The sequence below is a fragment of the Girardinichthys multiradiatus genome, chromosome 19 (assembly GCF_021462225.1).
Source record: "Girardinichthys multiradiatus isolate DD_20200921_A chromosome 19, DD_fGirMul_XY1, whole genome shotgun sequence".
Lineage (NCBI taxonomy): Eukaryota > Metazoa > Chordata > Actinopteri > Cyprinodontiformes > Goodeidae > Girardinichthys > Girardinichthys multiradiatus.
In genome coordinates this window covers 29,278,869-29,303,675 of record NC_061811.1, presented here as the reverse complement: position 1 = coordinate 29,303,675, position 24,807 = coordinate 29,278,869, and the positions used below count along the sequence as shown (strand labels likewise).

General features: G+C 42.3%; 1 protein-coding gene across 2 annotated transcripts in view; it reads right to left on the bottom strand.

Moving 5' to 3' along the window:
• syne1b (spectrin repeat containing, nuclear envelope 1b) overlaps nucleotides 1–24,807 on the bottom strand; it is a 138,930-nt gene that overhangs the window by 99,732 nt on the left and 14,391 nt on the right. Inside the window, exons 5-24 of one of the 2 annotated variants that reach the window (XM_047345974.1) lie at nucleotides 21,742–21,834; nucleotides 19,927–20,102; nucleotides 19,623–19,819; nucleotides 18,997–19,106; nucleotides 17,489–17,521; nucleotides 17,115–17,222; nucleotides 16,894–17,031; nucleotides 16,090–16,254; nucleotides 15,888–16,000; nucleotides 15,619–15,787; nucleotides 15,438–15,534; nucleotides 13,192–13,394; nucleotides 12,879–13,043; nucleotides 12,607–12,759; nucleotides 12,360–12,503; nucleotides 10,375–10,542; nucleotides 10,054–10,212; nucleotides 9,816–9,980; nucleotides 8,079–8,213; nucleotides 5,886–6,044 (exon numbers count right to left, since the gene is read on the bottom strand). In XM_047345974.1, the coding sequence (XP_047201930.1) occupies nucleotides 5,886–6,044; nucleotides 8,079–8,213; nucleotides 9,816–9,980; nucleotides 10,054–10,212; nucleotides 10,375–10,542; nucleotides 12,360–12,503; nucleotides 12,607–12,759; nucleotides 12,879–13,043; nucleotides 13,192–13,394; nucleotides 15,438–15,534; nucleotides 15,619–15,787; nucleotides 15,888–16,000; nucleotides 16,090–16,254; nucleotides 16,894–17,031; nucleotides 17,115–17,222; nucleotides 17,489–17,521; nucleotides 18,997–19,106; nucleotides 19,623–19,819; nucleotides 19,927–20,102; nucleotides 21,742–21,834 (2,850 nt within the window). The remainder of the gene's footprint in view (nucleotides 1–5,885; nucleotides 6,045–8,078; nucleotides 8,214–9,815; nucleotides 9,981–10,053; nucleotides 10,213–10,374; nucleotides 10,543–12,359; nucleotides 12,504–12,606; nucleotides 12,760–12,878; nucleotides 13,044–13,191; nucleotides 13,395–15,437; nucleotides 15,535–15,618; nucleotides 15,788–15,887; nucleotides 16,001–16,089; nucleotides 16,255–16,893; nucleotides 17,032–17,114; nucleotides 17,223–17,488; nucleotides 17,522–18,996; nucleotides 19,107–19,622; nucleotides 19,820–19,926; nucleotides 20,103–21,741; nucleotides 21,835–24,807) is intronic. The other variant, XM_047345975.1, reaches the window with a different exon arrangement.

The following is a 24,807-nucleotide window of genomic DNA, read 5'->3' as shown; positions in this document are numbered from 1 at the left end:
CTGTCAGCGAGGCATCTGTGGTAATTACCTTCCTCGTCAGGATGGTTCCCATGGTAACGCCGGTGTTGAGAAAACCGGGACGCTTCCACGGGCTCAGCGCACCAGGACGCTGCGGTGAGCATGGCGTGTGGGGCTCAAGCTGAGTGACGCCACCCACCTTTGAAACAGGCGCATGTGTAGACGGCCGAGTGTGATGACCGCCAGCGCAGATGACATCAGACCGAGCAGTCTGAGGCATAACCTGAATTTCACCTGTGTGCCTCTGCGAAAGAGTGCCAGACAAGCCTGAAAGGCTTTTACTCGTTCCGCTGAGAGGCGCGCTCTGAACTCGACTGAATTCAGGGACAGGCCAATGAAGGTGATTGTTTGTACTGGGGTTAAAATGCTCTTTTCCCAGTTTATTGTGAATCCCAGGGCTGTCAGATGTAAAGTAAGCATCTCGGCATGCGTCCTGAGCTCCTCTAAAGACTGAGCTGCAATCAGCCAATCATCTATATACGTCGCCAGACGCATCCCCCTTTCCCTCAGAGGCGCGATGGCTGCCTCGGTGCATTTCATGAACACACGTGGGCTCAGTGAGAGGCCAAAAGGAAGTACCAGGTACTCGTATATCTTTCCCTGAAACGCAAATCTGAGGTATTTTCTGTGAGGGGGGTATATAGGGATATGGAAATATGCGTCTTTCAAGTCTATGGAGACAAACCAGTCTCCTTGACGCACAAACTTTATCAGAGCTGCGTGTGTTAGCATCCTGAACGAATACCGTCTCAGATATGTGTTCAGAGCCCGCAGATCCAATATCGGTCGCAGACCCCCGCCCCTTTTCGGCACGAGAAAGTATCTGGAGTAAAACCCATCTCTGCTTTGCTCCGGCGGTACCAGCCGGACAGCTCTTTTGTGCTGCAGGGAAATTATTTCCTCTTGCAGGACGCGAGCGGACTCTCCCCGAGCGTATGACTGTACTATGCCCTTGAAACGGGGTGGGGCTGTCACAAATTGGAGCCTGTATCCCTTGGATACAGTCTTTATCACCCAATCTGATGCTCCACACGCTCGCCACAGTTGAGTCTTGTTTGCCAGTGGACCTAAAGGTGCTTCCGTGTAAACACTGCGCAACACCGGCTGAGGGATCTGCTGTTCCGCTACAACTGCCAGCTGCGCTCGTCCCAGGTCTGCTTCTTCCACAGAAAAAACAGCCTGCTGTGTTAGAGGTAGGGTGAGAGCTCCCCCTTGAGGCCTCATGTGCAGCTGTGGCAAGGGTGGAGCGGGAGCTCCAGCCTGCCGCTGTGCCAAAGCTGGAGCGAGAGCTCCCCCTCGTGGCCTCATGTGCAGCTGCACGGCCATGTCCTGTCCTTGTGTTATTTTTAACATATTTTTCATGTTTTTTTGTTGTGGCTGCGCCCTCGGCTCCAGGCCTGGATGCGTGCCAGAAAACAACTTTATTGAACATGTTGTGAAGGGGGAAGGTTGTGTTTTTAGACACTGGCATGTGTTTGTGCACTGGTGTGTGCTTTCTGGCCACAGCTGCGGCTCCACTGAGCTCTCGGTGGCTTTGATCCTCCTCCGCTTCGATCGGCTCTGAACGATGAGCTCCAACGTCAGCTCTGCAGGCCGTTTGAGTTGCCTTGAACGTGGCGTTCTGAACTCGAACTGGGACAGGACGTGTCCTGGTAGGGGGGGTGCAGGTGTCTGGCAGATCCTGCTCTCCCACCCCGAAGACGGCTCCCTAGGTAGCGCGCCTCTTTCTCTTTGCGCTCACAGTAGCGGAAGGGATCGCTTGGTTCCCCGGCGTTGTCGGGGGAGCGAATGGCTTCCTTCCCCAAGCACCTTTGAGCTCGGTTTGTTTCCCACGGTCCGCTGACTGCGGCTGGCGTTTGGGGATGCGGCAGGCCGGTCGAGCCGCCGCTTGAGCGAACGGCACACGGGGTGCTGGAGGGGGAGGAGGCTGCGCTTTCCTGGGCAGACACAGCTTTAGCGCTTCACCTTCCCTCTTCTTTTCCTCACAGCGTTTTTGCATGGCTGCCACAGTGGGTCCGAATAAGCTCTTCGGGTCCACGGGGGTGTCGAGGAGCTGGTTCTTTTCCCTCTGAGACAGGCTAGAGAGGTTCAGCCATCTAGCTCTCTCCTGAGGGACCATCAGGGCCATGGCTCTCCCGGATGCTTGGACAGCGCTTCTGTGGAGACGCAGGCATAGGTCTGTCACCATGCACAACTCGTCCCACAAATCGGCCATCGGTGTGCCAGTCATCTGCTCCTGTAATTCCGCTTGGTAAGCGAGGAGAAGAGACGAAGCGTTTAAGGCTTTAACAGATGCAGCCACCGCCTTGTAGCTTTTCTCATTCAGAGTGGACTGAAAAGAGTCAGCTTTGAAGGGAAGGGTGGGTCCTGCCGCTATCATGGCTGACTTCTGCGATGGGTGCAGGTGAGATGCCAGCAGAGGTTCTACGGGAGGCAGATGTGAAAAACCGCCGGCCTCCATGCCCGTCCAGTCCAGCGCCGACCCTCCCAGGGCGGGGTTCTTGGCGGTGAGAGGATTGCTCCAAGACCGGGTCGCTTCCTCGAGGCACTCGGGAAAGACCGGCAACAGCTGTCTGCCGGAGGATTTGGCTCTCGGAAGCCGCTTCCCCTCATATCGAGATGTGGTAGTTTCGGTGAGGGTTTCCGGCCACTCGATGCCCAGCTTCTTTGCTGCCCTTCTGCAGACATCATGCAGATCCGTTGCCGTCGGGTTTGGGAAACCGCAGCGGCTGGTGTCATCCGTCACCGAGGGCTTTGCAACCGACTGGATGGCATAAGGCCCGCAGTCCAGCTCGTCGTCGTCAGACCCGAGACTGATGGACTCCACTTCAGATTCGGACTCGGCATTAGCAAGAGTACTGAAACCTGGAAGTGCGGCCTCGTCTTCCTCTGGGTCAGTCAGTGGCGCGACAGCGTCGAGCTGATCACCCCAACTGGCTCCAGCCAAAGTGGGCTCTCTCTCATCAGTACCAGGAAGCTCCGGTGGCGGGGGATTGGCTACCCCCATCATAGGATCAACCTCTGACAGGCTAGCTTGGCGTGCTAGCCTGCGCCGACGAGACTTAAGGGAGAGCCGTGCACAGTGCTCGCAGCTCGCCGGTGACGCCAACGCGTCCTGGGCATGTTGCAGCCCCAGACACGAAGCGCAGACAGAGTGGGTATCTGCCCCAGCTATGAGATTGCCACATGTGCAGGTTCTAGATGGTGGCTTGACTCTGTTCATGGTGAGAACGTGTGCAAGTTACACAACTTCTTAAGCTCCGTTAAGGTTGCAGCTAGTTTGGTGACCAGTTGCAGCGCTGCTGTTTGGCGACAGACCAGCGTTGAAAGGGACTCAGAACAGTCGAGCACAGTTATTGAGAAGCGCTTGGCGACCGAGTTGTTAGCTCGCTCTGTGAACAGTTAAGCTAGCTCAAGTTACTGTAATGACCGTCTGAGAGGTGCTTCTGGGAGCGAGAAGAGGTGTTAGACTGAAGATCACCTACGTGACGTCAACTTTTATACTGGGAGGAAGTCCTCCCATGGGAGCGGACGTCACTTCCGCCTGCCAGTCAAGACTGGCGTAATGTAATAGAGCTTCTGGGGGACAGGCGCTGGAGGCGTGTCCCATAGTGAGATACTGAAACGAATGTTGAAAGAGAACTAGAGGGAACATAGGAACAACAACAACAACCTGAGAACAAACAAAGAACCCATAAAGAAAACCTAAATACAAAAGTAAACAAACCTAACCACACTGACTGAATTAACTGGAAAGGAAACAGAAAATAAACTAGTAAACAAGAAGAGTGCAAAGGAACAAATAATAAAACACAATTAAACACAAAGATACTAAAGAGAAATAAAACTAGAGAATCCAGGGAAGACCAAGAACTATAATAATTACAATAATAATAATAAACCATACCAAGTAATAAGAAAACAACCATAAAAGAACTTAAGAAGAAAACACTAGGAGGCGCAAGAGGGAGAAAAGAAAACATGATACAAAAACCGAAATAGAAAAATCAAAGCAAAAGGTAAACAAACACAAAGCCACAAACAAAGTCCAAAAATGTCACTCCGTGACAGATACACCATTTTTCACAAATAAATGTCTATAAATGTTTTGGCTACATGTGTCGAGGAAAATTACCACAGCAGATGATCGTAAATCACCATCCCCATGGCGAAACAGGACAGTGGCAGCATGATGCTGTCGGGCTGCTGTACCTAATGTCTGGTTCACAAAGCAAGATAATAAAATTGTCGGCTGATTTTCAAAATCTGAGAGACCCCAAACATGACGATAAAAAATCGCAGATATAACAGGTTTGGTCCTACATTGTGTGGTGTACAGCCACACAGCAAGCACACACGAACAGATTTCACTCACGAACATTCAGATGTCAGACGGGAAATCTCACAAAACCTCTTGACATCAAACATGACTTCAGAGTAAATAAACACGGCAGACGAGGAAGACGCAATGGCGATAGTTTGTGGAGTAATTTTAACAAAGAAAAAAAATTACAAAAATGAAAGACATTGGTTAAAGGAGTGGAGAAAGCGTAACCAGGGGCTCTACTTGCTACACTATTATATTGAGGTGAGTGGTTGTGTTTTTTTTCTCAGAAAACGTCGTTCCACTGTGTTTAGATTCTTCTCTGTTCTGATATTTCATTGAGCTTTCCTGGTTAATTACAGTTGAAATAAGAGTGCTGAAATAAACTTTCTGATTGGCTTCACATCACATTCAACAGGTTGCATGCTCATTTGTCCTTGGGGAACACCCCTAACACTAGGATATTGGACCAAGACAATCCAACATGTTGAATATCCCTGATTTGAGGTAGGAGCATTCCCGATGTCTTTCCTAGAAGACTAGATCACTCTTAACACACCACACACAGCAGGAATATCTCATACGATTGTCTTTAGAGCCAACACAATAATCGAGGCATCCTTAAGATTGTCAAAGGGGAAGATCGGGTCAAAAGCTGACATAATTATCTTGCTGTGTGAACCAGGCATAAGCGGGGATGTGGCAAATTGGTCATAGCTCATGCAAAGATGGATGGAGCTATAAATAAAGGGCATTTTTGGAAAAAAAACAGATAGATGGTGGAAATTCACCTTCCAGCAGAAAAACAACCCTACAAATACAGTCAGAGCTACATTGGAATGGTTGAGATAAAAGCATATTTGTGTGTTAGAACGGCCCAGTCAAATTTTAGACCTAAATCCAGTTAGGAATCTGTTATAAAACTTAAAAATTGCTGTTCACAGATGTCTCCATCTAATCTTATGGAAATATAGTTATTTTGCAAAGAACTTTGGGTGACTGTGGCTCAGTAGGAAGAGATTCATCTTGCAACCCAAACGTTGTGGGTTTAATTCTAGCTTTCTCCTGCTACATGTTGATATACCTTTGGGCAAGGCACTTAACCCTAAATTGCCTACCAATCTGTGTATCGGTATATGAATATGTTTGTGTTTCTGAATGCGATTGGATGAATGTGGCTATAGTGTGAAGCGCTTTGAGTGGTATTACTAGAAACACGCTATAGAAACTCAGTCCATTTACCATTTAACTATTTCAGTCTCTAGATGTGCAAAGCTGGTTGAGTTTGAGCACAAAGACTAGCAACTACAACTCCAATAAAACAAATGCATACTACACTTTTCAGATCTTTACTAGTAAAGAAATGTTTTTTCCTTCCACTTCACAAGTAAGCACTACTTTGTGTGGGTCAATCACACGAAAATCTCAATAAAATCATTGAAGTTTGTAGTTCAAGTGGTATGAATACTTTTGCAAGGCACTTTAATTTTCTTCTCACTTAAATAAGCAGCACATGTTGTTAAGGTAGCAATGCTACGCTCACCCTGTGCTCCTTGATGAGCCTCTCGCTCCCCATGTTAGCCAGGTGCCGATTTTCCCTGGTCAGTTCTGCCTGGCAGCCCTGCAACGACATCATCAGCTTGCTCCTCTCACCCTCCACCTTCAGGTGCAGGAGATGAAAGGGGATGTCTGTCTGTATATCCTGAGAGAAGAGAAAATTCTGCAAGTGTAATCTCATATTTATGGCAGCATGGTTTCCAGTCACTTTCAAACAGCTAAAGTGTCATAGAAATACAAGAAGGACTACCGGTTGGCCTCGAAGCGATTCTGGCAAACCGTCCGGCGCCTCAGGAGGGGGAAGAAGTGCTTCGCCAACACTGTTTATAGTGGGGGTGGGAGGCTGCTGACCTCGACTGAGGACATTATCGGGCGGTGGAAGGAGTACTTCGAGGATCTCCTCAATCCTGCCATCACGCATTCCGTGGTGGAAACAGAGGATGCGGACTCGGGGTTGGACTCTTTCATCACCCAGGCTGAAGTCACCGAGGTGGTTAAAAAGCTCCACGGTGGCAAGGCTTCGGGGGTGGATGAGATCCGCCCTGAGTACCTCAAATCTCTGGATGTTGTTGGGCTGTCATGGTTGACACGCCTCTTCAACATTGCGTGGCGGTCGGGGACAGTGCCTCTGGACTGGCAGACTGGGGTGGTGGTCCCCCTTCTTACAGAGGGTGTGTTCCAACTACAGGGGGATCACACTCCTCAGCCTCCCTGGTAAGGCCTACGCCAGGGTATTGTAGAGGAGAGTCCGGCCGATAGTCGAACCCCGGCTTCAGGAGGAGCAGTGTGGTTTTGGTCCCGGCCGTGGAACACTGGACCAGCTCTATACCCTCTACAGGGTACTCGAGGGTTCATGGGAGATTTCCCAACTGGTCCACATGTGTTTTGTGGACCTGGAGAAGGCATTCGACTGTGTCCCTCGTGATGCCCTGTGGGGGGTGCTCCAGGAGTATGGAATCGGGGGCCCTTTATTAGGGGCCATCCGGTCCCTGTACGAGCGGAGCAGGAGTTTGGTCCGCATTGCCGGCACTAAGTCGGACCTGTTCCCGGTGTACGTTGGACTCCGGCAGGGCTGCTCTTTGTCACCGGTCCTGTTCATAACTTTTATGGACAGGATTTGTAGGTGCAGCCAAGGGCCGGAGGGGGTCTGGTTTCGGGACCAGTGGATTTCGTCTCTTCTTTTTGCAGATGATGTGGTCCTGCTGGTCCCCTCTAGCCAAGACCTAGAGCATGCGCTGTGGCGGTTCGCAACCGAGTGTGAAGAGGCTGGGATGAAGATCAGCTCCTCCAAGTCCGAGGCCATGGTTCTCGACCGGAAAAGGGTGGCTGGTCCTCTTCAGGTTGGAGGGGAGTTCCTGCCTCAAGTGGAGGAGTTTAAGTATCTCGGGGTCTTGTTCACGAGTGAGGAAAAAATGGAGCGGGAGATCGACAGACGGATCGGTGCGGCTGCCGCAGTAATGGGGGCACTGTGCCGGTCCGTTGTGGTGAAGAGAGAGCTGAGCCGAAAAGTGAAGCTCTCGATTTACCGGTTGGTCTACGTTCCTACCCTCACCTATGGCCATGAACTTTGGGTCATGACTGAAAGAACAAGATCCCGGATACAAGTGGCTGAAATGAGCTTCCTCCGTTGGGTGGCCAGGCACTCCCTTAGAGATAGGGTGAGAAGCTCGGCCATCCGGGAGGGGCTCGGAGTAGAGCCGCTGCTCCTCCACATCGAGAGGAGCCAGTTGAGGTGGCTCAGGCATCTGTACCGGATACAACCTGGACGTCTTCCTCGGGAGGTGTTCCAGGCACGTCCCACCGGGAGGAGGCCCAGGGGACGGCCCAGGACACGCTGGAGGGACCACGTCTCTCGGCTGGCCTGGGAACGCCTTTTGCTCCCCCCGGAGGAGCTGGAGGAGGTGTCTGGGGAGAGGGACCTCTGGGCGTCTCAGCTGAGTCTGCTGTCCCCGCGACCCAGTCCCGGATAAAGCGGAAGACGACGAGTACGAGTATGAGAAATACATCTAAACAGCTGTAAATCTGTGTTTGGACAATTTAGTTTTTGTATTACGATAGCAGAATTATAACCGAAGAATTGATACATGTATTTAGAATATCTTGAAATAAAGGTTTATCTTTAAGATCCTGATATTAATTATTAGAAATTATATATTTAATGGATTCATTTTCCACCAACCTTCCAGTGTTTGTGCAGCTTTCGAACTGTTTCCTGCAGCGACTGCTGCTCCTGCTCAGGCAAAATATCTGTCAGCTCATCACAAGCCTTGAGGAATGCATTCAAAATCCGCTGGTCGAGCTGTCCAAAGAATTCCTGCAAATAACACCAAGATGTTGTCAGGGTTCAAACTCTAACCGAGAGATGTTAGGTCTATTTGAAGTAAATGTTTATTATCCTAATCAGTGGTTCACTTTTATGTTATCTTATTTTGGTATTTTTTGATCAACATGCTCAAAGTCATTTGTAAAAAAGTTACTTGCCCATGCAGTTACATTTTTTCTCTGATCAGTGAAAGGACCATACTTAGGCCTACCAGTTCCAGTTTGCAGTAACATTCTTTGGTATGGAAATACTTGCTTAAGCCCCTATTTCACGCAGATCAGGAACACAAATCACCAACAATATAAACATTTCAGGATTCTTAGTTGAACTGTAATAACTTCCTTAATTCCTTACTGATTCATTTTTTATTCTTGGTCAGTTCTTGCAATTCTTGGGCCATCTGGAATTCATGGCAAAAGTTTTGAGCTGTTTAAAATGTTGGTGCTGAACTACCAAATTCAAAAAGTCTCAGTTAATCCTTTACAAATTCCTAGTCTATTCTTAGGTAACTGATTCCTAATTGATTCTAGGCATTCCTATGTGTTCTTAACTCAATCTGGGATTCGTGAAGCGTTGTCTTGAACACTCAGGGCCATTGCACCCCTAAAACTGCACAAGTCTCTCTTCTGCCTTTAGAAAAACAATGTAAAATGAGAATGTATTTAAGATAAATAAGAATTATAAAGCAAAGTATACTTCATTTTTTTATTTTGTTTTTTACATTTTATTGTCAAAAACAATCACTTCCCTCAAAACATTTTTTACTTTTAAATATCAACAGTTATCATTCAACTAACCTTCACTGCTGCTAGTCCCTCATCACCCTTTATTATATCTTGACAGAAAATTCCTGAAATTGTCAGGAATATTGACAAATTCAAATTTAATCAAACCTGATTCTTAGATGCATATTGTAACTCGATTCCTAACTGATTCCTAATGTTCGTGCAGTATACTTAAAAGCTTCTTGTAAATCGTACTGAATTCTTGACAATATTCATCCGAATCAAGCCAAATCTCATGATTTATATTTATCTATCTTAACTGTGTCATAACTGAACCTTATGGCGTCACAAATTGCACCAGAAAATTAGCAAAATTCCAAGAATCGTCATGAATCCTAAAATTGCTCAATTCTAAGCGATTCATGTTATTTGCGGTCAGCATGGAATATTAGCATTAGAGAAGAAGACTCAATGTCTGCTATTTTCAGTATGAGTTAGGTATGGGGAACATACCTGCTTATTCCTATTGACCGTTTAACCCCTTTCATGGAATAATCTGGATCAAGAACTGTCAGTTTTAGAGTAAAGTCCTGCTGTTTTGTAATGCTAGCTGCAGGAACTCTACTAATCACTAATACATGATGATGATAAAGCCAATCTAACATCCCAACTAAATAATGGTTTTGTGTTTGTTTAAAAAAAATCTGAATGGTTTATACTGGTATTGCCAGGTCTAATTTGTACAAAACCAGAGATCAAAAGTCAACCACAATATTCATATCGGTCCATCTGTTATTGAATAAAAACTTTGAAAAACTGCACCACTCAATTTTGATTAAAACACTTCAACCTTTCAAAAGATCCCTACCGTGTGTTTCTTCAGCAGTTCCTCTGGGTTGCCTCTCTCTGTAAGACAGTTCTGTGCCATTTTGAGAACCTTCTCTAGCTCGACTCGTGACTCATCAAACCTCTTCATGAGGCTGCTGTTTGCCTCCACATGCTTTCGCCACTCTGTAGATTCCTTAATCATGTTCTAAAGGCAATCAAACATGGCGTCACTTCACTGCTGACACATTTTGAGACATGTCTTAGATTGTGAAGGTTACCTGTGACGAAGTCTGCAGGTCTGCCACCCGTTTCTGCAGTAGACTCATGTCCATGTGCTGCAGCGTTTTACTGGTGCTCATTATTTTTTGGATGGCTTGGTGGTTTCTTTCTATTACTGTCAGGCACTTCTTACAGCTGTGTGTGTAGGTTGCCAGCTCCTGTAGTAATTACAGCTAGGGTGTTATTTATATGATAATACGATATTAAGTTAATAATTCAGCTAAAACCAGACAAATTAAACATGCTGGGAAAGAGTGTTTATTCAACATTTTTGTCCCTAAGCATGACATTTAATAATACTGAATTTTTGTGTTAGTTACCTGGCATTTCTGTTTAAAATCTACTGGTCTCTCAGAGTCTGTGGTGCTGGTGATACAACTAGCCTTTTCCAGAGCTTGGTAGAAGCCTGTGATGTTCCTTTCCATTTCTTCCAGTGGAAGTAAGAGAGACTGAGACTCCCTAAGCAGAGGGAGACATCTCTCCCTAACCTGATTGGAAAAAGGCATGTGATAAAAAGAAACATGACATGTTATTTAGACGAAATTGCTGACATAATTTACCAGTCATTTGGGATGTACAGTGCCTTGTAAAAGTATTCACACCGATATTTTATTGTGAATTTATGTGAAAGAACAACGCAAAGAACAGTAAGAGGCCCGTAGTAACTCTGGGGGAACTGTAGAGATCCATAGCTCAGGTGGGAAAAGCTTTAAAAAGGATAATTAGTGGTGCACTCCACAAATCTGGCTTTTATAGAAGAGAGGGAAGAAGAAAGCTGTTGGTGAGAGCTTTTGGCTTACATGCCATATGTGTAAGAAAACTAACCCTACACATCACCCTGAACACACCATCCCCATCATTAAACATGAGGTAGCATCATGCTATGGGGATGTTTCTCTTCAATGGGAGTAGTTACGCTGATCACAGTTGATGGGGAAAAACAACCTGTTAGAGGCTGCAGAAGCCTTGAGACTGGGATGGAGGTTTACTTTTCAGCCCCACAATGATTCTAATCGTACAGGCAGAACTACAATGAAATGGTTTAGATGAAAGCGAATTTATGTATTAGAACGATCCAGACTTAAATCCAATTAAGAGTCTGTGAAAAGATGTAGGCTTGGGGTCTTTCCACAACCCCGTTCACGTGTGGTGTTGGCGAGGTGCCCGGTATTTGGCAGTAGTGGCCTTCCTCCGATGCTTCTTCCTGCGGCTCGGGCCCCTGGCCTGGCGACGGGATGCGGTGGCAGTCGGGTGGGTTGGGCGGTGGAGCACATCTTGTACCTGCACTGGAGCGGCTGGTGAGTTGTGCTCGTCTTGGGGCTGTTGGTCGGCCCGGTTGCGGGTACCCGAATGGCGCATGTTTATTTATAAATTTTTATGTTGTTTCTATCTAATGGACTGGCAGGCTGGGCCTGCTGGCGTTGGAGGGGTGGTTGGGCGGGCTTGGCACTGTGCTGCTCTGCTGGGGTAGCATTGCGTTGGGCTCTTGCCTTGTCATTGCGGCCCGACCTCTCTCTCTTTCTTGCTTCTTTTTTTTCTTTTCATTTCCATCTGTGTCCATTGCAATTGAAGTGATCTCAAAGCAGTTTCTAATAAAGTTTCTTTTTATATATGTCAAGCGGAGCACTATAGTGTTAGCCGTAACGAATCACTTGTGAAAGTAAATCTGTTGGGCTTCTTCTTGGCACTCACACAACAATTCTGTGCGCTACTCTGCCAGACAGGACACATTAAGAAGAAAAAAGAAAAGAAGAGTCTGTGAAAAGGCTTGAAAATCGTTAATCACAGATGCTCTCCTCCCAATCTGATTGAGCTTGAGTTATTTCGTAAAGGGAATTAGGCACACATCTCAATATCTATATAAGCAAAGTTGGTACTGGTTTTCGAGGAGGAGAGTTTATTACAAATGCACACCACACTTTACAGATGTTTATTTGTGAGACACGTCTGAAAAATTATATTATTTTTCTTCTACTTCACAATTGAACACTACTTTGTGTTGGTCTGTCACATAAAGATTCAATAAAATACATCAAAGTTTGCTTGTAACATGAAAACTATGAAGAAGTTCAAAGGGTATTCTTGATTTATTGGTGCCCCAGACAGTACAATAGAATAACAAATGTCCATGAAGCAGAAGAAACATATGAGGAGGTTGTTAACAGCGTCTTTAACCCGAATAATTAAGAGATCCTTAAAATAATCTTATCATAAAAGATTATATTGGCTCTCATATTACAAGAACTTAATATATCAATCTTTTATTATTTTTTTTGCAAAACAGTACATGCTGACATACACTCACCTTACTGAGCTGCTCTTTGATAGAAGCCATCACAGCCATCATTTGAGAAATCTCTTCTTGTGGAGTGTCTTTGGTCAACAGCTGAGCTGTGCGGCTTGCAGCCTTGGAGGCTGCTTCCATTGCTGGCACCTTGTGCTTGATTTCCTACGGAAAATTGTTAAATTGTTAAATGACAACATACAAAACAGAAAAGAACTGAGACACAGTAAGAACTGGTTTAAACTGTGAGTGAAAATGATGGTCAAACCTCAACATCTTGAACAAAGGCTCTGACGTTGAGGAAAGACACTTGAACAGGAGCAGTCATCTTCTCATTTGTTGCATCCATAAACATCTTTAAGGTATTAATTCCATCTTGATAGTCTTGCCTCAACTTATCCACCTCATCTGCTCTTGCGTACTGCCAATGATATAGGAAAGCCAATGTATAACAGAAAGGAGGTAATGCTTTATTATTTTAAAAAGCTGTACCTGCTGGGTAACATCAAAACATTTTAGTAGCCAATTCACAGAGCTTACATGTTTGACTTTGACAAACAGCTCTCTCCATCTCCCGTTCAGCAGCAGAAGCTGCTGCTTTAGATCTCGAGAGACGGTTTCATCACATGTTTCAATAAGAAAATTCCCAGCATCGTTCATGTCCATGTGCTGCTGGATCCAGTGAGAAATGTTTCTGAAGAAATCCTACATCATGAAAAAAAAGAGTAAAAAAGGGCAAGAGCACATTTTATGACTACACGGACAAATCATTTTTTATAGAAACGCACATTCTTTATAAATGTAATTAAATTGACCATTTTTTGTTCCTTCTCAGGTCTCTGAATCTACTTACACGCTTGGCACTCTCTGATTTGTTCAGCATTTGCTCAGCATCCTCCAGCCAGGCTTGCAGTGATGCCACAGTGCTGCTATATTTCTCCCAGTTACAGATCACCTCTTCAAGCATGCTGCGAACACTTCGGACCTCCAGGGCCAGGTTCTTCCACTGAGCTGTTGTTTCAGTCAGGAATTTGCTCACACCCTCTGCTTCATCAACTGGAAATTAGACAAGTTTAGCGTAGCATTAGTGGATAGAGTACCAATATACTGTTACATGATGATGTAATAGTGTCTTTATACCATCTGACCATTTTCACATTTGTCACGATACAACCACAGACTTCAATGTGTATTATTGGGAATTTATGTGATAGAGTAAAAGTAGTATATCATTGTAAAGCGGAAATAAATTGATACATGGCTTCAAAAAGTTTTTTACAAATAAAGACATGAAAAGTGCGCTGTGCAGTTGCGTTCAGCCACCCTTCAATACTTTATAGAACTACCTTTTGCTACAACTAGTCTTTTGGGGTATGTTTCTACAAGCCTTTTGCTTCAAGAGAATGAAATTTTAGCACATTCCTCTATGCTAGATAGCTTAAGCTCCATAGGTTTGAATGGAGAGTGTCTGTGAACATCAATTTTCAAGTCTTTCCAAGGATTCTCAATTAATTCTGGAATATGACTGTACCACTCAAGCACAAGGATATCTAAGTACACAGCATGATGGTGCCACCACCATGTTTCACTTTGGAGATGGAGTGTTCAGGGTGCTGGGCAATGTTATTTTTCCACCACGCAAAGGGTTTTACGTGTGGGACATGAAGGACTTTTAATTCTGGACTCATCTGACCCCATGTTTGTGGTGTCCTGTAGATGGCTTGTGGCAAACTTCAATTAACATGGATTATTTCAACAACGGCTTTCTTCTTGCTACGCTTCCACAAAGGCCAGATTTTTGGTAGTGCATGACTGACCTAAGCTTGGGAGGTCCTCCACAGTTACCATGTGCCTTTTGGGTGCTTCTGAAATTAATGCTCTACTTGTTAGTTTAGGTGGATGGCCATTTCTAGGTTTGCAGTTGTGCCATTCTCTACAGTTTTGGATAATGCCTTGAACTGTGAGATGTTAAATGCTTAGGATATTATTTTATAAGCTTATCTTGCTTCAAACGTCTCCACAACTTTGTTACTTGTCTGCTCTGTTCCTTGGTCTTAATGATGTTTTTGGTTCTCTAATATTCTATGTTGTAAGAAACCTCATAGGCCTTGAGAGGACCGCTGGATTAGGGAATAACATACGTTGACTCAGTTTGGTGACTAATCCGGTGACTTCAGTAGGCACTTGTTTGTACTAGATTTCATTTAGCGGTAACCTATTAAAGGGGACCAAATGCTAATTCTAGTCAGTTTTTCAGATTTTTATTTCTTAAGAAAATTCAAAACCATATATCATGTTTCCTTTCATTTCACCATCATACACAAGTTTGTGTTGGTCTGTCACATAAAAAACAAAATACATTGAGGTTCGAGGTTGTACTGTGAGAAAATGTGAAAAAGTTCAGGTTGTATGAATAGTTTGGCGAGGCACTGTAACATACTATGTAAAAAGAGCACATGATTATGTATGCTGTTCCTTTTGTATGTTACAGTGTGTTAGATCAGTTAAACATGCTAAAATACCATTCCAACTACAGTTATTCCTTCATGCATAATACATCAAGACCTTTTAGATTTTGATAGCAGATGGTTGAAGCAAAAAGCAGGCTAAGAGTTGCAGAAAGGAATGAAAACAAGAGCATTTTAGTTTCCAAAAACATTTTTTGGACTTACCTTTGTTACAGGTTTTAGTCCCTGTAACATAAAATCGATAGACTGTTCATTAAGAGACCAAACAAATACTGTTTATGTATCCCAATAAACCTCAATATATATATATATATATATATATATATATATATATATATATATATATATATATATATATATATATATATATATTTAAGACTCTTTGGAAAACCATTTCAGGTGACCACCTCATGAAGCTCATGGAGAGCAAAGCAGTCATCAAAGGACTATTTTGTAAAAATTCTAAAACGTTTAGAGTTACTTCACACTTTTTGTTTACTACATAATTCCATGTGTTCATTCACAGTTTTGTTGTCTCTGGTGAGAATCTACAATTTAAATAGTCATGAAAATAAAGTTAAGTGAGAAAGGTGTAATGTGTATGTGTAAAAGAAATATATTAGAATCTTACTTGAACTGTCAGACTTCACATAAACCTCGGCAGCTTGCTTCAGGGCTGTGAAGGTGATCTCATACTGCTCAAAAAATCTGTGGCCTTCAACAAAGGTCTACAACAGCAAGGGCAAAATTCTTTTTTACATAAACTGTGCCATTCTAACAACACACCTCCAATGTAAATAATTTCAACTTACGAGGTAGCTCTGTAACAGGAGTTCAACTGACTCCCGTCGGCCATATTTCATAATCCAGGACTTGAGCTTTGCCTCAGCCAAAACAAGAAATGCCATCAATCGATACTTCATTTCCCAGAATTCCAGCTTAATCAAGTGAGAGTGCGATGAGGTTGACACAAAGTTGAACCTGAACATTAAAGAAACATCAAATATCATGTAGTTTCTCCTTAGCTTTTATACAAAAGTACCAAGGATGACTACAGAGAAAAACAAATGGGCTGCCAGACCGTTCTGCCATGTCTTGGAGCTGCTCGGGTGGCACCGGTACGCCATTGACTGATCTGTCTCTGTGGATCTGCATGAAAGTCTGTCTGTGTGATTCCAAGCTTTTCAATACTTCCTGCAACATAAAACACAATCATACTCACATTGGTGCGATGCATTTATCTAATAAATAATGCCAACATGATGGCTACACAGATACATTACCTTGTGCTGCTCCAGTTTTCTGTGCAGAACATTGGCAGTTTCTTCGTGAACATGTTGGGGAGGAATGTCTTCTCTCAGAGCCATCTCTGCTCTGTGAAGCCAGGCTCCAATAACTCCCAGAGGTCCAGGCAGAGACTTATCCAGATGGATGTGCCAGTCCAACAGCTGCAATTGACACCCAGTTAAAGAAAGATACTCCACTAAAAAAAAAGATCCAACAGTAGAAGAAGCTGTTCTAAACACAAGCAATCATGATAGAACAGCATATTATCCCACTTCAATCAAGCTATGGATGCCCAGAAAAGTGGAGTGTCTGGCGAACAAAACACTCTCTGTTCCCACACCCCCACCCCACTACAAACACACTCATCCAGCCCCTTAGCACTCCCCTGAACTCCACTGGAAGTGAAGAAACACAGGGATTTCTTTTAATCAAAGAGAAGAAAAATAATAAATACTACTACAGCCGGCATTCGTTTATAAGGTTTTCTCAACAAAAAACAAAAAAACTAATTAGGGCTGCAAAATTTTAGGAAATTTAAAAGAGGGATCCTTTGAATTAAATTAACGGGAATTTATTGGAATTACCAGGAATAAACACGTAATTTAAACTATTGATGTTTGTCACTTTAAAAGTTGTAGAAAAAAATATATATAAGCAAAATAATTTCCATGGAAAGTTTCCAATTTGGAATGTTTCCAAAATTACCTTGTAAACAGAAAACGTAATTAATTAGTCAGCATAACTCATACATTTTACTGTATATTCTATTAATTTTGATATGAAGAAAGCTCTATAACTACCCGGGCAGACACACGGTCCCAGGCCTGTTTGACCAGAGCTTGATCCACTGATAGTTTGCCCTCCTTTTGAACAGGCTGGAGCAGCTGATCTGTCTGCTTTTTCTTCATTTCATACTGTACATGAAAGTTTTTGAATGCCTGAAAAACACAGAGACAAAATTAGCGCAACAACTTTTTCTTGTTCGAAACAGGCATCGTTTTTCTTCCTAAGTCAAACTCACCTGGTACTTGTCAGTGAGGCTTCCTTCTGTGGCCTGGGCACGCAGCAAATCTCTCTCTAACTGATCCAAAAACACCTTCAGCTCTCTGAGCATCTTCCTCTCTTCCCTCTGTCACAACCAGATGATAAGAAGCACAAACTGAATTCAAAAACCATTTTTATTCCTAATTAACGTGCCACTGGGACCCTTCGATTAAATGACATTCAGAGATTAAAATTAAATGACAGAATTACAATTAACAGGCTTGCACACAGAAGCAAGAGCTTAAAAAGTTTATTTTAAAAACTGAAGTAGAGGTAGAGGAGATTAATCTTGGTATTGTACAAAAACATATGATATAGAAGAAGATAACTCAAGCATTCATTTGAACATACCTCGAGCATTTGCTCTATATCTTGGGGAACAAACTTTCCAGGAAAGCATCAAGGCAAGCAGCACAGAGAAATGCAAACACATCAAAAAGGCATTACAGCGAGGAAACAGAAGCAGAGTGAATGGAAAAATGAGATGAGGGAGAGGAGGGTATACACACTCCAAACAGAAAGCATGCAGTACTCTGACCTGAACCCTCACCTGAGGTACTGAAACTGATAATGCAAAAGTTGGAATAGAGCCAAGAGGCAGCTTGATGTGCAAAAAAAAGTGGATGGAAAGATCAAATAAGACTGTGATGATATAAAATAAAGCATTTATTTTATAGAGCTCCGCTGTGTTCATGCATTGATTTCTGTTAGACATGCACCTAGCAATCAAATTGTGACTAGAATCGGATCATTATAAGTGGCTTGGAAACTCAAAATTAAGACCCTTTACCAATCAGTGAATGCAGCATAAGTCAGAGGGACCAGGTCATGATGACCGCCAAACTCTTCCGTGGTGAAGATGTTTGAAAATTAAGTCAGATGAAGTGCAAAAGCTGTAAGAGGCTTTTTGAAAGGAAACTGTTTCCTATAGAGGCATGCTGGCTGTTCAACTAGCTACAACAGACAGCTAGACTTTGGTGGCATCAGGTAATTTTGCTCCTTCTTTCCATTTCATATTTTATCAAGTTTGTCTGTTTTGGGTATGAGAAGGACGGCTGTGCCACAGGAAATAAATATGTACCTGCCTCTGGGAATGTTTCGTTGAACTGACAAAGAATTCAGCAGATGACTGGAAAGCTGAACATATTACAGCCAGATTGCTCCGTTTTTAGCGTGTTGAGCTTTTGACCTCCGTCCTTTATGTAACATAATGGATTTCTAAATGTTCGTCGCCTTTTGGGAATCTCATAGTGAAGGTAAATCTCTGTGTTATCGAAGGAATACACGCAGAGACTGATGTTTACCGTTAGTACTGATAATGCTGCTAACCCTAATAACTGCTAACATAAAATGCTACAGGCAGTTAGAAACGTGAAATCCAAATCATTTTGTCTTTGTTGTACAATAGTAAAACCTCGTTTAACAGCTGCTGCTCTCACAGTCATAGTGCGGCGCTGCTTCTGCATAATAGTTAGTTGTAGTTTTTATAGTTCAAATTTGGCTAAAATCACAATTAACAGAACAATGCTTTACAAACGATCAGAGATCGAATGTCTGCTACAAATTTCTGGTCGGCGCATCTCTGATGCCTATAATAATAGATCAAAGCTTTACTTTATCGCATGAAAAGTTATAGCACTTATAAAACTACGAAGCAGATAAAGCAAGTTTACAATACTGAATATTCTCTGCATGGGGTCATTTTCTTTAATTGTATAAATATGAAGAATGCATCAGTGCTAAGTTTATTAACAGAAAACATGCAGTAAACACATGCAGACTACCATTCATGTCCTGGAATTTAACAATGTACGTTGTACTGCATGTACTAAGCTGAGAAAATAATAAACTTAAAGTACCTCATCCTGCTGTCCATCACCCTCAGAGTGTTGGGGGTTTGGGTAGTGCTTGAGAAACTGAGCCACATAAGTCATGATGGATTTTTCATCTGGCTTGTCAACATCCACATCTACAAAGGAAAACAAATGTTTTAATCACTGCTTGAATAAATCTTGAAAATGAAATTACGTGAAAAACAGAATAAAATCCATGCCTCCAACAATTTCCTCACGAGATTAAATCTAGTGAGACTGCCAGCTAATTATACACATCTACTTTTATCCACACCACTGGCCTGATATTACAAATCAGAGCCCAGCTCCTGTAACCACATATATTCATGTATTAAAGCATTTTCAATCTTATCTGGAAGTGAAGCCGGGGACTGCAAAGTCACTGCAGACTTCTTTACTTCCCTTGACTAATAGTCTAAGCAATGGTGAATTTAATCCACTGAAAGATGACATCAGCATTTTCAGCAAACATTTGATCAAGAACACTAATGTGTACAGCTTAAAATTGAAAAACCTTATTATTGATACCTCTCTAGGTCTAAAACGCTGCTGACCAGTGTTTCCTGTTTGGAATAGTTAGCAACACTGCAAACCTTAATGCAAAAGCAAAAAAAGAAGAAGAACAAGGAGACCTTCTGGATCCAGCAGGCGAGGAATGCCCAGCTCATTTTCTGCAAGTGAAAAAGCCTCCTCTAAATTCTCCCTGTTGTTTCTCCGCCGCACCACTTCCATATCCACCAGGTCGGGCCTGATTGCATGAACTACTGCTTGGAATGCAATGCCATCACGCCAGCTGGGCCCAAAGTCCTTCACCTCAATTCCAAAATGCCTGAAAAGCACAATGATGAGCCCATTCTATTTTTCATGACTTTTACAGTGTGAATGAACATAAAGACCTTTGGTAAATAAACTGGAAATCTCAAAAGTAGTACATACTGGGCAGCTGTGCACTGCACCCATCTGAGCAAAGCCTTCTTAGCATTGCCCTGAAATTTAACGACTTTCCTCTTCATGGGAGGGCTTCCTGTTTCACAGCTGGCTGTACTGTCCACAGACGAGTTGCTGTTGGATAATGCCTGTAGAGCTGGCAGGTTGCTGGTTAACTCTTCAATCTTGTTGAGAAACAAATATAAGCAATTTAAGCGGGGATGCAAACAACCAGTAATATTTCTAGCTGTCTACTGATATCACAGTGAGCTGTGTGCCAATAGTCTTAGAGCCAACAGGTCTCAAGCTGTGGTACAAATACTACTGGTGGGATGCCTTTAGTGGTACTTGGATATAGTTGGTTTATGAAACTTCTATAAAGAAAAATGTCATGGAGAAAATATATGACAACAGCGAACCACAAACAGGTGCTGGTGGCTTCTAGTGCTGCTCTGCATTTACCTGTGCTCAGTGATCATTCTAATAGGTGATACAAGCTGATTACAGTTTATCTTCATTATATACTTTCGAGCATCATTACATATAGTTCTGTGATTGTTAAAGATTTCATGAGACACAAATTATAAGAATAGCAAATAAACTATTTTTACTACAGCTATTACTAACTTATATGCAAGGCAGCCATTTTATGCTTTCAGGTCAGTGATGGTGAAAAAAACCTCCAACTTTCCCACTAAGTATCGTGACCTCATTCAACTCAACATTTGAAAAGTTAAACTTCTTAGTAAAATACAGCACCTAGTTAAACCACATCCTTCATCCAATCATGCAGAGCCAATGGATGAAGATGCTTTTTTCCCCCTTTTGTTCGGTTCTGCTGCTGTTCTAAAAGTCATGTCACTAAGGTTGTAATTGGAAATTCTAGCTCTTACTGAGATCTTGCTATACAAGTTTGAGGAATCCTATCTTAAAACTGCAGTAGGGAGTTGTGAGAAAACTGTGGATTAAGCCTGAAAGTTTGAACAAGCACACCTTACAGGTCCTTCTGCCGCTGCTGTGCTATACAGTCCTCCCTCCACAGCTCCTTCCCCACAGTAGAGCCTGCCGTAAACGTGCAGGCTAGTAAGCAGGGCCACCGATGAACGGGGCACATTCACTGGTAGGGACGAAACATCAACGATATGCTTCATACTGACTATGGCCTGCCCATACTTTGACTACAAGCTTGGTCCTCAAATCATTAGCACAGCACCATTATCAGAGCTGCGGCACACCAGCAATCGTGAGCGCAAGGGAGGGGTGTGAGCAGCGCATACATGAGCATTATGGACACTGCTAAGACATTCCTCCTGGCTCTGATTGGTTGTTTCTTACCGGGAGCGGTGTATTTTTGCAAATGGCTGCAGGACCACTGGCAGGAGCCAGAGGAGCTTGATTTTTTACAGATAATCTGTCTCATATTCTACAGTCCGGACACAGTGACACTTTTAAGAAAAATGTAACAAATTTATTTTTATCAAACATAAATACTAAACTGCAATGTGCGATTTAAAAAACAGAAAACGATTTTACCTTGCCATAGTGTGCAAGAACAATATTATTAAATTCTGATAGTAAATTCCATCATGCTGTAATGCTGTAATAATATCAACCATTTGGAAACTTCCAAAATTGCTTGATATTCTTTTACTGGTCCTGTTGGGCTATCAGTGTGCTAAATTGGTACCGGTAGTTGGTACACTACATGACAACAGACCACTGATTTTAAATAATAAATATTTCATGATAAAAGATTCTGTCTGAAATTACTGATAATCTAATAATAAAACGTTCTGTTTTGGTGGGAGTCAAATATAGTATTACCTGAAAGTAGAGGATGATGGTCCATATCAACCCAAGAACAATTGATGGTCGTCCATCTGCGATGTCAGTGGCATGAATGTTGACAAGTTTGATCTGAAACCAAAGAAATAAATTGTCCTAGATTATCATTGATTTTCAAATCATTTGAGAGAAACCCGTCGTGTCTCACACGTGATTTTACTTGATTTTCATACAGTCCAAAACCAACAATGCAAGTCATCAAAGTCAAGCCTTTGATGCAGATAAGTACTGTTGTTGTAAGAGACAGAAGCAAGGGAGACAAAACAACCATATAAAAAAAAACAAAGTAACTGAAAGAGAAGCAGATGCACTACTGTATTTGCAAACATTACTATGCAGAACTGCAACAACTTGCTGGATTCACATTTCTACACCTGAGCAGTTAAATTGGAGCATAGAGCACACATCAGAGATGTTCTACTCAAAATGCATAAAAATGCAGACTATTAGAAATAGGTACTGACTGAATGTGTCAATAGAACAGCCCTGTCCAGGTTTGGCATACTATATATCATGCATTTCATGAAAAAGAATGCATACAGCACTGCATATAATAGCACAAGGTGTTTAAAAGCAACTGACCGGTGATCCTCGATACACAGACTGAAAGCAAACATGATGAGAGAGAGATCACAACAATATCAGTCTCAGTCCTCCGGGGACCCATTTGAAAGTAGGGCAGGAGATTTAGGGATGGGTCACATAATAAAGAAATTCTGTCATGCCTCTATGAACATAGTGAATGTTTTGCAGAAAGAGACACTATATGCTCACTACAAATATACAACTGAACATTTTGCTTTCTCATGAGCTCTTATTCAGTCTGGGAAAAACTTGCCAATGTTTATTTTAGTAAGATATCCAGTTGTGATATTGTTCTTGTAAAAGCAAGGACCGCTCAAATTGTTTTATTTTAAGGTATCAAAAAAAGAACAACAGGAAAACAGGAGAATTGCCTAGCTCTAATTTGTATCCTCTGCATCTGTTCAGTTTTCTGTAGCTCTCTTAAATCACTCAATCAGAATCAGAATCAGAATCAGCTTTATTGCCAAGTTCGTACATACAAACAAGGAATTTGACTCCGGTACACTTTGCTCTTAAAAGTAACTGACCGGTGATCAAGGAAGTCTTCATGATTTTCCTAAAATGTCTCTTTAACCATCATTTTAATTGGAGGGCACTTCTAAGGGCTACCATACCACTGACAAAACAGTCTTCAGTGTTGTCCTCCGCAACATGTAAGCTCTTCAGAAGACTGAAAAATGGTTATTTTCCACATCACTAAAATAAAAACAATAAAATCAGAGGAAGCAGAAAAGGTGCAGAAGGCTGTTTAAAAGGAACCTGTACTTTCTGTGACATGTTGAGACAGCAATTCATTAAAGCTGCACGACCGTAAGCGAGAGTGAGACTTTCAGCAGATAACAGGAAGGCTGAATGAAGTACTGCAAAGTTGCAGTTTTGTCCTTTGGAGATTTTAACTTATATATATTATTAAACATGCTGGATTTAGAATGCCTCGAGCCTTTTGGAAATCTAAGAGTTAAGGAAAGGATCCACATTTTCTAGAAAAGAAATACAGAGATTACTGTTTTAGTGACGCTAGCCACACTAATTGCTAATATAAGATGCTAAAGTCTGTATTCCTTTTGTCCTTGTTTTAATGACTGCTCACGGCACAAAGGCTGTAAATAATGTTTTCATGGCTAATTTCATAACTCGTTGGCACGTCAAAGCTTAAGAAACGCTTGACATGAGAACTCTACCACAAATTCTGATTGATGCATACCCAGTTAGCCATGATCGCCTCAAGAGGAGCATTTTAACAGAAAAACACTGGACAATAAATTAATATAGGCAAGACAGATTGTGGTAAACTGTAAAATAAAGGCTACAGTTTGACTAATACTTTTCAGATCCCGGAATTATAAACAAGAGCAAATGAATGAATGAGTAACAAGGATTAGGATTACTACAAAACATGACAATTTGAACAGGCCAAAATTAAACACTTTTGCATGAAGTATCTAGAGAGACTGAGGTCAGTGATGAAGCCTGATCAAACCAGGACTGAGACAACATTAAAATTATGTTGGAGACACCTGTGACCAGCCATCTTCTGCTGGCCTGCAGCAAACGTGGGGGTCATCTGTTGAGTCTCAATGCCTATATAACAAGTACAATATAATTTAGGATCATTGCTGGTGCTTGTCCATTAACCATGTCTTCAGCCCAAAATAAATGGTCCCTAAATAATAACTTTGATAAGCAAATAAAAGACGAAGGGCTGCGCAATAAAATGGCAAGGGCACAGAAAAAAACCCAACATATTTATAATGTACCTGTATGCAATAAATGGACATTAGTGTTGTGTTTCGGACATGACGCATTAATAGAAGCATTCTTCAAATGTTTGTGGGTTTATATGTTTCTGAATCCATTCAAAATGTTTTATTTCACATATTACTATCTCCAAAAACCAGAATTGTGTTTCAGATTTACTGTTTCCCCACCTAAATCATTAAAAACACGACAAAGAAGAATTAGGAATGGTGTTACCAATTTTAAAATCTTTATTTTAAATGCTAAGCAACAATAAATATTTTTCCCTTGTCATATAATTCACACTGGATGACTAAGAAATGTATGAATATGACTGAGGTCATTTTGGGTCAAAGTTGTTGAAGTCCTGAGTCGACGCTGAATTAAAAACTATGGTCATGGTATTGAATAACCCCAAATACAATGTATAAAATTGTGATTGTATGGATTTATAAGAGGTGCCAGAATTTCTTCAAGAAACTGGAAAACAGTTAAATCTTTAGAGTTGAAAGAATGGATGAAAAGATGTTAAAAGCATTTATTAGTACATTTTTAGTTATACAAAAGAGAATGACCACATTATTATTTTGTGAGTAAAAAACTTGTCTGGAATTTAGGAATGAACATAAATTACTGCTGGGCATTTATTGCTGCTACCCGAGTTTCATGAGCTGAATCTGGCTTTGTTTCCTTTGTTTTTCAGATTTATGTTCTAAGTATTTG